Source organism: Nerophis ophidion, linkage group LG09 (genome assembly GCF_033978795.1).
Source record: "Nerophis ophidion isolate RoL-2023_Sa linkage group LG09, RoL_Noph_v1.0, whole genome shotgun sequence".
NCBI lineage: Eukaryota > Metazoa > Chordata > Actinopteri > Syngnathiformes > Syngnathidae > Nerophis > Nerophis ophidion.
Window position 1 is genome coordinate 53,388,107 of NC_084619.1, and position 17,500 is coordinate 53,405,606.

The window sequence follows — 17,500 nt, forward strand, 5'->3', positions numbered from 1 at the left end:
AATGAATTTACTGTTTCTTATCACAAATGCACTCTTTTTAAAAGTTACAAGTAATAAACGCTTATTTAGTGATTCGAAAATAAATGTAAAACTGCATCATTATACATAAGTTAAAAGATTCATCAATAATGGATTTTTAATCAAGTAGTAGCTCCTGAATCGTAATCATAAAATTCCCACTTCTACTTCAAATTAGTATATATTCTCAGGAAAGCAGCCGTAACAGCGATGAGTTTGACACCCCAGCATTAAATATCGTTGTTTAAGGCTCTAAATATGTTCATTTTAGCCTGAACAAGCTGGGTTAGCATTTCTCTATTCTACTTTACTGCCCTGTAATGGTTTGGATTCTAACAACATTAGCTACAAAATTGTACATTTAAAAGAAAGCCTATAAAAAAAAAAGATGTTGCGTTAGCATCCGCCAAGTGTGTTCGCGTTAGCAGCGGCGGGTTTGCCAACAGTCAGAGGAGGAGCGCCTTACCTTGGTGCCGTCAGCTGGGTTGTGTACCACAGTTGTCTGGGCTTCCTGGGGGGAGGTAGGACACTCTTTACCATGCAAGGAGGGGGATGGATGATGATGCCAGGGAATACCCAGGTGTGGTATTCCGTGGCGACACAAGACAAAACACAACGAAACAACGCCAGCGCACACAGCTGTGGGGTGACGGAGTGCATCCGTTGATGACACGATGTGGCGTCGCTAAACCGAACGTCAATCGGTCATGATGCGGAGTAATCTGAGGGACGTGTTGCTTATAATAATACCTGTTAAGGTACCATGGTTACCATGAATTGATTAACGTGGACCCCGACTTAAGTTGAAAAAGTTATTGGGGTGTTACCATTTAGTGGTCAATTGTACGGAATATGTACTGTACTGTGCAATCTACTAATAAAAGTTTCAATCAATCCATCAAACGGTGAAGTTATTAGCATCTGTTCAAAGTTTCTTTGCTTTAAATGGTCATTAATTCTTGTCTTATGGTTACTAAAGTATAAAGAGGTTTGATGGCATTATTGGTGTTCTTCCGATGTACTCGATTAATTTTGCACTGACGTATGCATCAAACTTAATTTTATTTTTCTATTTTATCTTATCATATTTTTATATTATTTGGTTAATGCTCCAAAACATTCACACATAAGGTTTTGTACACCAAAATAATTTATTATTATTCAACTTCTTCTTCACCAGATTTTGTCGCGCTCTACCTTCCACATTTTTCACCCGATTCACAACGTCCCAACTTTTCGGGAAACAAAGGCTTTCCCTTGACAAATTCCCCAAAAATCCCAGAATTCCAGATTTTCCAGGACATTTTTCCCCATTCAAAATGAATTGGCCATTTTTCAAACTTCAACCATTTCCACATTTTTCAACCTATTCAAACCATTCAACCTTCAACACATTCCACCATTCTGGAAATTCAAACTATAATTTTTGCAAGTTCAAAACAATTTGAGGATTTTCCAGAATTCCTGCTTTTCTAAAGCCCTATTTCCACCCATTTTTCTGGCAACTACTCCTTCCACATTTTTCAACACATTTCAACTGTTACACTATCAAAACATTCTTTTTAATAAGGACAAAAAAACTAAGTTTTTTTTTTAACTGTAAAAATTCCCGGTTTTCCCGAAATTCCATAATACCATTTCTCAATTCAACATGTTACTACTTCAACATTTCTCAACCGATTTCAAAAATTTCAACACCAACCACTTCAACACATTCAGACCATTTTAAAAAAAAATCCCGCTTTCCCGAAATATCCAATTTTTCTGAAATTCCCGTTGAAATCAATTGGACATTCTTCAAAATTCCACAATTCCCATAATTTTCATCTGATTCAAACCGTCCCAACTTCAAAATATTCAGCCTGTTCAGGAATTGTGTGCTCTATTTCAACAATTCTAAAAAAAATTCCCGTATTCCCCATAATTCCTTCTTTTTCTTCATTCAAAATGAATTGACCATTTGTGAAACTTCCAAAATTCCCACATTCTTCAAACGATTTAAACCATTCCACCTTCAAGACGTTCAACTCATTTTCCACATTCAACTAATTTCCAGAAATTCCCATTTTTTGGCAACCTGTTTCCACCCTTCTTAAGTTCGACTACTCCTTTCACATTTTTCAACCCATGTCAACCGTTCCACCGTCAAAACACTCATATTCAGGACAAAAACCAAGTTGGTTAAGGAAATAAAAAATTCCAGGAATTCTCAAATTAAAAACTGTCACTACTTCATCATTGCTTGACCGATTTAAACAATTCCAACACGAACCAATTCAGCTCATTCAGGAAATTTATGCTCCCAATCATTAAAAAAACAAACAAAAAAAAAAACAATCCAGCTTCTCCCAAAATTCAGGGAAGTTACCAATGAAATGAAGGGACATTTTTCCGAGTTGCACAATTCCCACATTTTTCAACCTATTCAAACCATTCCAACATTACCACATTCCACTCATCCTGGACATTCAAACTAACACTTTCACAAGTTCCAAACCAAATTCCGGTTTCCTTGGAAATTCAAACCATTCGGACATTCAAACTATTTTATCGTTTAAACGATTTCAACATTTAGAGCATTCCAACATTCATGCTACATTCCATTAGCATTTCAGTTCAGCGTCAGCTCTTCAACATTCAAACCATTCCAACATTAAAACTTTTCTTACATTCATACTACATTCTGTCAGCATTTCACTGCAACTTCAGCATTGGAGCATTCACACGCAATTCCTTCAGGAATTGGCTTTTGGAGTTAATATTTTTTTTAATGTATTTATTTATACATTTTCCTGATCATTGACTGTATAACAACAGTAGATGAGCATTTAGAGTCAAAATAAATCCTGTGATTAATCTGCATATAAAAATGATTAATGCAAAATTTTTTGTGATTGATCATATGAATTAACTTTTTTATTTTTGACAGCCATTATTTTTGTGCGCATCCCTTCGCTAGTCACTAAAATGCCGGCTTCTGTACACATGGGCTATAACAATAACCCCTCATCTTTTTCATATCATTTCCCATATTGCCGTTTCTTGACGCTGCAGACATATGGCGTTTCATTTTATAGCACAGCAGCAGGTAAGCAGGTGACGCCCCGGCTGCAAAATGAAAGTCGTTTGTCTGTCAGGATTTAAAGAGCGTAAATACCGCCTGGTCCGCGGGGCACAAGCTGGGAGAGACCCCCGAGGAACAAAGCCCGCTGTTTGAATTGCCAATGTCAACATCGCAATTTATGTTCAATACAGAACGAGCACAAAGGCGGGAGGAGGAGATGGAAGGCTGCGAGTTAGAAAGAGAGAGAGAGAGAGAGAGAGAGAGAGAGAGAGAGAGAGAGAAAGAGACAGAGAAAATATGCAAACAATGAAGTGAAGTTAGGGTTGGAGATTATGCTGATGATGACTATACTCGTTACTAGACAACAAAATTGATCCTGCAGCCTCGCCCACCACATGATGCACCGCTACAGTAGGAGTGTCTCGATGGATACATGCCACTTTGTACAGCACCATGCCAAAGTGCTGCCTCTTTTAGCCATTCATCACAATATCTTCCCCTTGTGTGTCTGGGTATTAAAATGGCCTCCAACATGCAATAGCAAAACTAATTTTCCCATCTTTTTGAGGCACAATGATTTTATGTTTAGGATTTAGGTCTATGCATGCAGCGAAAAGTAGTTTAATGATGAAATTGATTTGTATTTTGAGTAAAGTTTGTTGTTTTATTAACCGTTCTTATTAGGGGTGTAACGGTACACAAAAATGTCGGTTCGGTACGTACCTCGGTTTAGAGGTCATGGTTCGGTTTATTTCCGGTACAGTAAGTAAACAACAAAACATAAATGTTTTGGTTATTTACCAAATTTGCAAAATCTTCCACCAAAAATATTTATAGTGGAATATTTGATGTGAAGTAATGGGAACCTTGGATAGGTCGATAATTCATAATAACATTGATTTTGATTCAAAATTATGTTTTGAGTAATGACAGTTTGAAAGAAAAAAAAAAAACAGTCAAATAAAAATGAGCTTCATAATAGGAAATCAAATCCTTCGCTATGTGGTAGGTTCCTGCGGACGTTATCTCCTTCTGTTGTCCACTATTTTTTTCGTACGGTGTTGATGTGGAAATGGTTGCCTCGGCATTTTGTTGGTGTGGCACCGAACAAAGATGTTGACATGCGGAGTTTCAAGCACTTCTCATTCTCTAGCGGGTGACTTTTCAAATGATGCTACAAATTAGCAGTAATAGAACTTTTTGTAGCAACGCTTTTGACCCACATTACGGTTGTCTGTTCGACATATTCCCGCTTGAAGCCAAACCACCGTCAGACCATGGACCCCGTGCTGTTTTTCTTGGGAATTAATTCTTCTTCCTTCATTTGTTACCAGATTCGCACCTTTTTTCTCTCGTATTACCACTCGCACCGCACCGCTAGTACCACAGCTAATGTTACCGATTTCGCTACCTCTCTGCTCCGCGAGGGCGTATGCGTATGTGACGTATGTAAGAAGGTGCGCTTGTTTACCTCTCTGCGAGAAGGAAAGACAACAAAGAGTGAGAAGAACCTGTAGTGTAATGCCAGCAGCTAAAAGCAACTGCCTGAGAACGTTTACTCGAATATCATGATACAGTCATTTTCTATATCGCACAGGGACAAACTCGCGATTTTATCAAGTATATCGATACTGTATATCGCCCAGCCATAGAGGAGTCTATAAGTATCTTTTATGTTGACTGCCATCTACTGGTCACACTTATCATTACACCGTGTACTAAATAAAATTGTTTTGAGGTCGGTAAGTAAAACCAGAATTATTCCGTACATTAGGTTATAAAGCGCACAGTCGAGTTTAGAGAAAAAAAAAGGATTTGAAGTGCGCCTTAATAGTCCGGAAAATACGGTACATGCTAATTATATGCTAAAAGCTCACTCTTGTTACTCAAAGGACTCATCTCTGTTTTAGGAACCTTGAACAAAATGAAAATTATGTTCCCTAAGACTGATCGATACACGTCTTGAGTAGTTCAATATGTGTTTTTAGAACATCTGGAGTTTGAAAAAAAGACAGACATTTAAGGTGGAATGACCCACATGCAAAGCGAAGCAAGCTTAGGCTTTCCCAGGCATGTCTAACTTAAACCAAAATATTGACATTATATTGCATTTTTCTGTCTTGCATTGAAGATTTGAGCAATGTTGAGGTGGGGTGGCTGTTATATTTTGAGAAAGATGACAATGGACAGGAATGAATGCAAAAATAAGTAATATATATATATATATATATATATATATATATATATATATATATATATATATATATATATACACACACACACACACACACACACACACACACACACACACACACACACACACACACACACACACACACACACACACACACACACACACACACACACACACACACACACACACACACACACAGTGGGGCAAAAAAGTATTTAGTTTCTCCCACTTAAAATGATGACAGAGGTCTTTAATTTTCATCATAGGTACACTTCAACTCTGATAGACAGAATGTGAAAAGAAAATCCAGGTATTCACGTTGTAAGAATTTTAAAGAATGTATTTGTAAATTATGGTGGAAAATGAGTATTTGGTCAACCATTCAAAGCTCTCACTGATGGAAGGAGGTTTTGGCTCAAAATCTCACGATACATGGCCCCATTCATTCTTTCCTTTACACGGATCAATCGTCCTGTCCCCTTTGCAGATAAACAGCCCCAAAACATGATGTTTCTACCCCCATGCTTCACAGAAGGTATGGTGTTCTTGGGATGCAACTCAGTATTCTTCTTCCTCGGAACACGACGGGTTGAGTTTATACCAAAAAGTTCTATTTTGGTTTCATCTGACCACATGACATTCTCCCAATCCTCTGCTGTATCATCCATGTATCCATTTTGGTATAAACTCAACTCGTCGTGTTTGGAGGAAGAAGAATACTGAGTTGCATCCCAAGAACACCATACCTGCTGTGAAGCATGGGGGGGGTAAACATCATGCTTTGGGGCTGTTTTTCTGTTAAGGGGACAGGACGATTGATCCGTGTTAAGGAAAGAATGAATGGGGCCATGTATCGTGAGATTTTGAGATTTAAAACCTCCTTCCATCAGTGAGAGCTTTGAATAGTTGACCAAATACTTATTTTCCACCATAATTTACAAATAAATTCTTTTAAATTCCTACAATGTGAATTCCTGTATTTTTTTGCCACATTCTGTCTCTCACAGTTGAAGTGTACCTATGATGAAAATTACAGACTTCTGTCATACTTTTAAGTGGGAGAACTTGCACAATCGGTGGCTGACTAAACACTTTTTTGCCCCACTGTATATATATATATATATATATATATATATATATATATATATATATAAAATTGCGAAGATCAGTTCTTCTTAAATTGTGGGACCAGTCCTCCTGGTGGGTCGTAAGAGCCAGTAAGACTCGTATTAGCCTCTTTATATATGCTTGAACAATACACACACCTCCAGCTAAATGGCAGCTGTGCTTCAATAAATATATATGGTAGGTAAGAGTATAGAAAGTATAACATTCTTCAGAATAACAAGCTCTTTATTTTAAACAAGTGCTAGTCAAGCTTGAAAAATATACATAAATAAATAAGTTTATAGTATTTTAATTAAGGGGGGCGTGAACATTTTTTTGTCCCTCGGGGGTAGGCATGACAGAAAATATTTGCCCCAGTGTGTGCCTGGGTGTTTTTTTTGGCGACACGGAGAGATGCAAGGATGGAGGATGGACATCAGATATTCCACATGAATGCCATGAAAAGTGTCAGACGGCGACAGCTCAAGCATCTCCGCCAAGAGACAAAGGCTAATAACGTGCTACAGAGAGGGGACGGTTTGAAGAGCCACGAAAGGAGACAACGGATGACAAAATGGAAACGGAAGCGACCGACAAGAGCTCATCTCACCATCAAACAAACACTCGAGCTGGACTTCCTTTTCTGACAGACAGCAAATGGAGAGGAGGAGGAGGAAAGTAAATAAAGGCTCATCGGGCAGCAATAACTAAACAAAAAAACAAACCAGAAGCAGTATAGAAAAAGAAGAAAAGGAAAGCGGCTACGTACGCTGACAGATAAAGAAAAACGGTTAGCCATTTATAGAAAAGAAAGGGAAATTGCTAGAAAATAAAGCTTTTGGGATATTTTTTATTAATGATGGCGCTCCACCGCACGTACTACTCAAGCTGACCACTAGGCCAAAAGAAACAACCGGCTTTACAAATTCAAATCCCCTCTTTAAGAGAGAGCATGAAATAGTCCTGTTTACAACCTCTCCTAAAGCCAAGGAACCTCGAGAAGTTAGACACAGACAGAAGAAAAGGACAGAAAAAGTCAATACAACTTTTAACTTGGGCCGAGGGGAACTTACCTTCACGCCGTCTGACTTTTTGTTGAGCAAAGTTTTGCACGCTGCAAGACACAAATATCGACAATGAACTCAATGTAGTTAAACAGAAAAAAACCCAAAAACATTATTACAGCAGCAATGCTAGCTCAGCTGGACCCATTAATCCACATCATCCATCCATCCATTTTTTAACGCTTATTCCCTTTTTGGGGTTGCTGGTGCCTATCTCAGCTACAATCGGGCGGAAGGCGGGGTACACCCTGGACAAGTCGCCACCTCATCGCAGGGCCAACACAGATAGACAGACCACATTCACACTCACATTCACACACTAGGGCCAATTCAGTGTTGCCAATCAACCTATCCCCAAGTGCATGTCTTTGGAAGTGGGAGGAAGCCGGAGTACCCGGAGGAAACCCACGCATTCACGGGGAGGACATGCAAACTCCACACAGAAAGATCCCGAGCCCGGGATTGAACCCTGACTACTCAGGACCTTCGTATTGTGAGGCAGACGCACTAACCCCTCTTCCACTGTGAAGCCAAACGTTACATAATTAGTGTCGGCTTTAGCCAACGTCCGGTCATCTTTCCTTACCTTCCAGTTTTACCAAAATTGGAAGGAGGAACGCGAAGGTAAAAAGAAAACGCGGATGTATTTATTTAATGTTGGCATTTAATAAAAATGTGCAGACAAAAAAACACATTGACATGCAGCATTCACGGCAAAAATGAGGAAAGCACACACATACTCGCCGTCAACTTTGCACACAGTAAGTATGGCCAACACAGTTACTTACGCTTAAATGTACTTGCTCTACAGAATAGGTGTCCAAACTTAGAGAATGGAAGGATGCAGGGCCCACATAAACACATTTTGTGTGTTAGTGATGCTACAGTAATAGCATCACTGTAGAGGTCAAGATATGCCGAGCATTCTGAATAACTCACCTCTGAACTTTTTGTTGGTGTATTTAATAAAATAGATCAGTGGTTCTCAAATGGGGGTACATGTACCCCTGGGGGTACTTGAAGGTATGCCAAGGGGTACGTGATATTTTTTTAAAATATTCTAAAAATAGCAACAATTCAAAAATCCTTTATAAATATATTTATTGAATAATACTTCAACAAAATATGAATGTAAGTTCATAAACCGTGAAAAGAAATGCAACCATGCAATATTTAATGTTGACAGCTAGATCTTTTGTGGACAAGTTCCATAAATATTGATGTTAAAGATTTCATATTTTGTGAAGAAATGTTTAGAATTAAACTCATGAATCCAGATGGATCTCTATTACAATCCCCAAAGAGGGCGCTTTAAGTTGATGATTACTTCTATGTGTAGAAATCTTTATTTATAATTGAATCACTTGTTTATTTTTCAGTTATTTTTATATCTTTTTTTCCAAATAGTTCAGGAAAGACCACTACAAATGAGCAATATTTTGCACTGTTATACAATTTAATAAATCCGAAACTGATGACATAGTGCTGTATTTTACTTCTTTATCTCTTTTTTTCAACCCAAAATGCTTTGCTCTGATTAGGGGGTGCTTGAATTAAAAACATGTTCACAGGGGGTACATCACTGGAAAAAATGTTGAGAACCACTGATATAGATCATTAACACAATTTTTTGATTCTCAGAATATGCAAAAAGTGAAGTGTTTTCCCTACATTCATTTGGGGCGGGTAGCCATGACTACATTTGGCCATAACCATCGCCCTCGCTCATGAACACTTTATTCCAACTTTGTACACAAAATGGCATCAACCTCATGTGCACTTTATGTTGAAGAAGTTCATTTAGCCTACTGATGTGTATTTATAAATGGTAGATTTATACAGGCTAGTAAAAGAAAGCTTTCATGAAGGCTGCAGAAGCAGGGTTGCCGAAACTTGTCAGGTACAAAACTTTACCTTACTAGCGTATATAAATTAACTATTTATAAAAACTCATGTGCACTTGGTCTGCCAGAGCATAAGAAGATGTAGCAGGAGAGATTAGTGTCTGACTATTCAGAGAGCCTTCATACTTCTCCAGATTATGTTTCAGCGAGTGGTGACAAATCTCTTGGCTGTTTTTGTTCTTACTGGACACTTTTGGAGACTAACTCGGGGTGCATGATGAATACCGGACCAATCATTATCAGGCCAATATGAGGAATTATTACATCACACTGATAAATCTGATAACATTAAAAAATTGCTTTGATGACCATTTTTTTTTTGATTGCTCCAAATGTGCTGTAGGTGGTTTCGGGTGGGCAAATCAAGCGCTCCTTTTTCTCAGAGATGCGTCAGTATGCACATACTTTTAAGATGCGTTTAAGCTAAGTTTTATTCTTGGATATGTCAAACTGCGTGTGCTATATAGTTTTATTTGCATGTTTTCCTTCCAGTATTGTGGGCATTCCTGATGGTCAGTTTATATGGTCAGCATATATTTTTCATTTTCATGAAGACAGACACGCTAAATGGATTGCGCTCGTTATTCTGCTCACTTAAGAGACACAATCCTCTGTGCACAAGTTGAGTGGATCAGCTGTGTGTGTGCTATTAAGTTTACAAGTTTTAGTACACGCAAACCTTAAGTACAAACCCCGTTTACATATGAGTTGGGAAATTGTGTTAGATGTAAATATAAACGGAATACAATGATTTGCAAATCCATTTCAACCCATATTCAGTTGAAGGCACTACAAAGACAAGATATTTGATGTTCAAACTCAAACTTTTTTTTTTTGCAAATAATAATTAACTTAGAATTTCGTAATTTACGCTTCATAATGCGCCACACATTTTCAATGGGAGACAGGTCTGGACTGCAGGCGGGCCAGAAAAGTACCCGCACTCTTTTTTTACGAAGCCCCGCTTTTGTAACACTTGTCTTGCTTGAATGACAACATATGTTGCTCCAAAACCTATATGGACCTTTCAGCATTAATGGTGCCTTCGCAGATGTGTAAGTTACCCATGCCTTGGGCACTAATACACCCCATACCATCACAGATGCTGGCTTTTGAACTTTGCGCCTATAACAATCCGAATGGTTATTTTCCTCTTTGTTGTGGAGGACACCACGTCCTCTGTTTCCAAATATAATTTCAAAAGTGGACCCGTCAGACCACAGAACACCTTTTCACTTTGCATCAGTCCATCTTAGGTGAGCTCGGGCCCAGCCAAGCCGGCGACGTTTCAGGATATTTTTTAAAAATGGGTTTGGCTTTGCATAGTAGAGATTTAACTTGCACTTACAGATGTAGCGACCAACTGTAGTTACTGACAGTAAATTATAAATAAATGGGTTATTTGTATAGCGCTTTTCTACCTTCAAGGTACTCAAAGCGCTTTGACACTACTTCCACATTTACCCATCCACACACACATTCACACACTGATGGAGGGAGCTGTCAAGCAAGGTGCTATCCAGCACCTATCAGGAGCAAGTGTGAAGTGTCTTGCTCAGGATACAACGGACATGACGAGGTTGGTACTAGGTGGGGATTGAACCAGGGACCCTCGGGTTACGCACGGCCACTCTCCCACTGCGCCACGCCGTCCCAGTGGTTTTATGAAGTGTTCCTGAGCCCATGTGGTGATATTCTTTACACGCTGATGTCGGTTTTTGATGCAGTACTTCCTGAGGGATCAAAAGTCCGTAATATCATCGCTTACGTGCAGTGATTTCTCCAGATTCTCTGAAATTTTTGATGATTTTACGGACCATAGATGGTAAAATCCCTAAATTCCTTGCAAAAGCTCGTTGAGAAATTTTGTTCTAAAACTCTTCGACAATTTGCTTACAAAGTGGTGACCCTCACCCCATCCTTGTTTGTGAATTACTTAGCATTTCATGGAAACTGCTTTTATACCCAATCATGGCACCCAACTGTTCCCAATTAGCCTGCACACCTGTGAGATGTTCCATATAAGTGGTTGATGAGCATTCCTCAACTTTATCAGTATTTATTGCCCCCTTTCCCAACTTCTTTGTCACGTGTTGCAGGCATCAATTTCTAAAGTTAATGATATTTGCAAAAAAAAAAAAAAAAAAAAAAAAAAAAATGTTTATCAGTTTGAACGTCAAATATGTTGGCTTTGTAGCATATTCAACTGAATATGGGTTGAAAATGATTTGCAAATCGTTGTATTCTGTTTATATTTACATCTAACACAATTTCCCAACTCATATGGAAACGGGGTTTGTAGATCAGGACCTTTGTCTTTGTTTGAATATTTCTTACCTCCATGTGTGTACAAACTATAGAACCGTAAATTCCAGACTACAAGCCGCTACTTTAATAACCCTGCGGTTATAAAACGGTGCGGCTAATTTATGGATTTTTCTTTGCCAACGTCCATAATGTTTTGTGTTCAATAGTTTTCTGTAAACTCAAGCAGAGACACTGGAAAGCTGTGTTATTGTTTGTGCTATGTCCCCATCTTTTGGACAGAATGTCGTAACATAAAGATGCGCCGCAACCTGTACATAATAGCATAAAAAGCACAGAACAGCTCAATTTCAAAAAGAGAGGTAAAACAAAAGTAGTGAACAGAGAAAAAAACAATAAAAAAATACAGTGATAACGTCGGACAAGCAGAAATGCACCGATCCATGTTTGTTTACAGTGGAAGTCACTGCTTTTTCAGCACCTGCAGCGAGCGAATCCGTCCAAAAGATGGTGCCATAGCACAAATGACAACACAACTTTCCGTTTGTTAGGTCCTGCGCATGTCAAAGTAAAGTATTCCGATTAAAGTGGATGCACAAAAATGCACGTCATAATCAGATCATTTTTTTTGCATGCATATCAACACAGCAGGCAGGCAGGACATTGAAGTGCATTGCTTTATCATGGAGTACCATGCAGAATGGCACACTGTCTGCTCCAACACATGCTTGGCTGGCCCTTCGAGACGAGGCCATGCAGGGGGGGTGGGGTGGAGGCAGGCATTGACTGGGCATCGGCCAAGTACCAAAGTGTGGATATGAAATTATGCAAATGTGTCATTACAGAAGATATCTTTCTGATTGGAATATGATGGCTGAGCTGGAAAGGTCTGCAAGTGTCGGTCACAGGAGTGTTGCATCCTGTGCGCGCGTTTGTGTGTGTGTGTGTGTGTTTGTGTCCAAGATGCCCGGGTGCAATGACAACAACCAGTCAAGAGTGGCCAGGTAGTTGATCAGGGGTTGGGGAGGGGTAGTTGGGTCTATTCAGGCAGCCCCACGCCTGCATGCCAACAACCCGAATGCAAAGATGGCAGAGTCCCGGCCGGACTGTAGCCGTCTATAGCAGACGTACCTTCCTGTGCCATGGCGGCAGTGCTGGTGGTGGCGGCAGGGCTCGTATGCTGCCGTCCCACTAGGGGACAGAGAGGGATTCAGCCTCACTTCAGTCTTTAAGGCCCAGGGTTTCATTAACGTGAAACAGCTCAGATCATAAGTGACCCCTAATAAGCGGGACATAATTTTACTTAACCCTCGTCCCTGTGCCTTCATTCAACACGCTAATATTGGCGTGACTTCAATCTCGTGCTTGACGCCTCCCAGATGTCTGCACGCTTCAGTCAGGATCAATCCAGGCCAATTAAAAGCATTTGGCAGTCACCCCGGGGAGCGGCTTTGCTTACATTAATGCATTAAAATAACAGCAGCAATAATGCATCAGCCTACAAGGCCATCAAGTTGGCCGGCTCTTAGACCGGCGCTCCATCAAGAGTGTGGAAGGGAGGAAATTGGAGGCAACACCCACTGTGCAGAATTAAAACTGCACAATAAATAAGGCTCGCCCTCCATGGAATATTAGATCTTGAATATACAATCATGGTCAAAAGTTTACATACACTTGTAAAGAACATAATGTCATGGCTGTCTTGAGTTTCCAATCATTTCTACAACTAATTTTTTTATGATAGAGTGATTGGAGCACATACTTGTTTGTCAATAAAAACATTCATGAAGTTTGGTTCTTTTATGAAATTATTATGGGTCTACTGAAAGTGTGACCAAATCTGCTGTGTCACCTTTTCTCCTCCAAACATAGTTAGTTTTCTGACATAGACTTGTTTCTTCAGCATTGTCCACGCGTTTAAGTCAAGACTTTGGGAAGGCCATTCTAAAACCTTAATTCTAGCCTGATTTAGCCATTCCTTTACCACTTTTGACGTGTGTATGGGGTCATTGTCCTGTTGGAACACCCAACTGCACCCAAGACTGATGATTTTAGGTTGTCCTGAAGAATTTGGAGGTAATCCTCTTTTTTCATTGTCCCATCTACTCTCTGTAAAACACCAGTTCCATCGGCAGCAAAACAGGCCTAGAGCATAATAATACCACCACCATGCTTAACGGTAGGGATGGTGTTCCAGGGATTAAAGGCCTCACCTTTTCTCCTCCAAACATATTGCTGGGTATTGTGGCCAAACAGCTAAATTTTTGTTTCATCTGACCACAGAACTTTCCTACAGAAGGTCTTATCATTGTCCAGGTGATCTCAGATGAAACAAAAATGTAGCTGTATGTTTGGAGGAGAAAAGGTGACAGCAGATTTGGTCACATTTTCAGTAGACCCATAATAAATTCATAAAAGAACCAAACTTCATGAATGTTTTTTTGACCAACAAGTATGTGCTCCAATCACTCTATCACAAAAAAATAACAGTGGTAGAAATTATTGGAAACTCAAGACAGCTGTGACATTATGTTCTTTACAAGTATATGTGGACTTTTGACCACGACTGTATACTGAGATTTTCGACTTGATTGTCTCAAATCCAATACAGAACATCTTTTATCGTACTTACCAGAGAAGTTCCTGGATACCAACATGGTTGTGAGGATGGCTCCCTACGGACAGATTAGTAATGCTATTAGGAATCGGGAAAAATGTGTGTGTTCACATGCGTGTCCACACTTACTTTAAGTTTCCTCCGAGCGTTGAACTTGCGCAGACATTCCACAGTCTCTTGACGGTGCATCATGGAAGCCACTGTGGAGCGTTGCTGTGTGCGTAACGGAGATGAAATATCACATTAGTACAATACATGAAGTACACGTACACAGAACTTCCATTCACGAACGCCTCTGTTTGCGTCCCTTTCAGTCTACCAACGTTCATATCGCGCCAGAGATGCCTCTGTGTGCGGACATGGCCATTTTCGAGGCACAATTGTTGCACATTGCGCCGGTCACAGCTGTGTCAGCCTGTCTTAGAGATCACTTTGTTTAATCAGAAACACTTGAAATGTGTCCAAACTCTCAGTCTCATTTAGGGCCAAACTGATATCCTGGTATTTTTAGGCCAAATGCGATGTATATCAGTATTAAAAAAAAAACGTGCAAATTGCTTAAAGTTGCTCAAGTGTTTTATGGCTAGATAACAAGTGTTGAGAGTACTCCGATTAATTTTGTTGTAAGTAGTAACATACAGTGTTGTTTATTCTTGTAACTTCATTAGTTAGCCGTTACCAGGTCAAAGCAGTTTTCCTTAAATTTCTGCATTATGTTCGGTTCGTTGCCTGGCTGTTCAGTTTAAAACTACTTTTTAGCCACACAGCTGCTGCACTAGGTTAGTAGAGGCAGGACGAGGAGTAGCTCAAGTATCAGAGAGAAGCTATCGCTAGCTTCCATGCTAAGTCGCTAACACAACCGAACAATATAAACAGACTAGATTAGTGATAAAATCGCTACAAGGAGAGGTATAGGTTCTCAAGCAAATTGGTTTATGTTTAAATAAAGCTGGAGTCATTCACTAATAGCCATTGTTATTATCATTGCATCACTCAGGAGTCGAAAAGTCAGCATCGTAGCCGCCATATTCTTTTGAAAAGTTTGTTTTGTTGCGTCATTGTGAGTCAGAGTAAAACCTACATTACCACACAAGGGGCGGTTTGCACCAAAGGGAATGCCCTGTGCTGTGCCCGTCAGGCGCAGAGAAGAGCAAACGACCATAACAAAAAAGACACCGGTATGGTGGCATTGTTTAATATATATATCTCTTTCTAAAGAATAATAAGTGTCATACCGGTATCCCTCCCAGCCCCTGTCTCGCTGTAAAGCTCCAGTTTGCTAGACAACCATTGAACTTGCATTGAAGCCCCTTCACTTCGAGGATTTTATCAGTGCAGGGGGCTCTGTTCCTGAGCAAGTGTTAAATTTTGATGAGATTGAAAACAATGCCAGAGCGGACCTTTATGAAGGAGAAGGCCCTACCGGACACAAGTCGACGAAGGATCGGCTCACATTGTTAGTTTGTTCCAACGCAACTGGTGACTTTGTTAATCCACCTCTCGCTTATTACTTCGAATTTCCCAGAGTGTTCAACAATGCCACAAATTAAAGAGATTTTTCTTCTTTTGTTTTTGGTTTTGGAGCACACCAACAAGACTTGTGTATTTGTGTGCGTGCTAAGGGTTGACATTTAAAGCTTGCTGTAACGTTGTTTTGTTGTTTGGACAAAAAAAGATAATGTTGAGCCATTACCTCCTTATTATGTTGGTTTGATATATATATATATATATATATATTGTGTGTATATATATATATATATATATATGTGTATATATATGTAGGTGTGGGAAAAAAATCACAAGACTACTTCATCTCTACAGATCTGTTTCATCTATATATATATATATATATATATATATTTATTTATATATATATATACACATACGTACATACATACATACACACACACTGTTTTTTACTAAAATATAGGCTTTTGTTAAGGCTACAACCAATCATTTGTGTCTACATAGATTATTTTGGGGAACTCTGCTTCACTATAAAAACTTTTTGGTTGGCGAACCTTGTACAAGATCAAGGTTTCACCGTATTGTTGCAGATATACCATAAGTAGTTGCTCGGCATTGATCACAATGATCTTGCTCTAAAAAGATACCGCCACTGGAGTGTTTGGTTAGTTTGTGCACTGTAGTAACAGTAAATATTTGCCTGACTACATTCTCAACTAGCATGGCTACCACAATTTACAGCTTTAATTTACTCTTTGACGTCACCGTATTATTTAAATTAATTAGCATTACCAAGCTAAATCATGGGCGTCAAACTCCAGGCCTGGGGGGCAATTGTGGCCCACCACGTCGTTTAACGTGGCCCACAAAAGCCTGGAAATAATATGTCAATAAAGCACTTCATCTTTCTAACCAAACAAACCGCATTTTTCTGACTATTAGTCGCAGTTTTTTTCATGGTTTGACCAGGGGTGCGACTTATACTCCGGAGCGACTTATACTCCAAAAATACAGTACGCGTTCTTTACATTTTGACAGAAAAATTGCATGTTCTGCATACAATTGCATGTCTTTTAAAATGGAGAATGATCTGTCCATGCAAAAAACATTATGTTAGCACAGGGATGTCCAAAATGCGCACTTTTAGTTTTGTTGGCCCGCAGCATATTTCTGAATCAAAAATAGTAAGAAGTGCAAAAAATTGAGATCTAATTAGAATTAAGCTGATACTAATAACTCAGGGTTGTCCAAAATGCGACCCGTAGCTCCAGTTTTGTTGGCCCGCAGCAAATTTTTTAATCAAAAACATATAATGAGAATTTGACTGTTTAGTATGCGGCTCTTAGAGGAAAAAGTTTGGACACCCCTTTATTAACAAATATTCCAAACATTTTTTTGTGAAAATAAAATGAAGTTAAAAAAATCCCCAAAATATTCAGATTTTGGAAGAGAATATGTTCACATAAATATTGGGAATTGTGTAATAAAATCAGAAAGAGATTATACAATAACATTCGGATATATCCATTATAACAAACGGCCCCACGATGGGGCCCGCAATGAAAACGAGTTTGACACCCCTGAGCTAAAACTTCCACTCGCAATTAAATACCGTCTTCTTCCTCAGGGGGCACTAGTAAGCTGCAGCTTTTCTGTTCACTTGTTTTCCTCACGCTGTGCAGACAAGAAACTAATCAAATTCAAACTTTGGGAGTTTGTCTTCCATCAGTAACTTCATTTTTGCGCGAGACGTTAGCTAAGTAGCATGTCTGTGTAGGGAACATGTCGAGGAAATGAATG

At 39.3% G+C, this 17,500-nt stretch overlaps 1 protein-coding gene across 13 annotated transcripts in view; it reads right to left on the reverse strand.

Moving 5' to 3' along the window:
* camk2g2 (calcium/calmodulin-dependent protein kinase (CaM kinase) II gamma 2) overlaps window positions 1-17,500 on the reverse strand; it is a 145,409-nt gene that overhangs the window by 26,527 nt on the left and 101,382 nt on the right. For 3 of the 13 annotated variants that reach the window (XM_061911234.1, XM_061911236.1, XM_061911237.1), the window contains exons 11-16: window positions 14,363-14,446; window positions 14,249-14,291; window positions 12,748-12,807; window positions 7,457-7,497; window positions 6,994-7,026; window positions 485-529 (exon numbers count right to left, since the gene is read on the reverse strand). In XM_061911234.1, the coding sequence (XP_061767218.1) occupies window positions 485-529; window positions 6,994-7,026; window positions 7,457-7,497; window positions 12,748-12,807; window positions 14,249-14,291; window positions 14,363-14,446 (306 nt within the window). The remainder of the gene's footprint in view (window positions 1-484; window positions 530-6,993; window positions 7,027-7,456; window positions 7,498-12,747; window positions 12,808-14,248; window positions 14,292-14,362; window positions 14,447-17,500) is intronic. The other 10 variants (XM_061911235.1, XM_061911238.1, XM_061911239.1 and 7 more) reach the window with 5 other exon arrangements.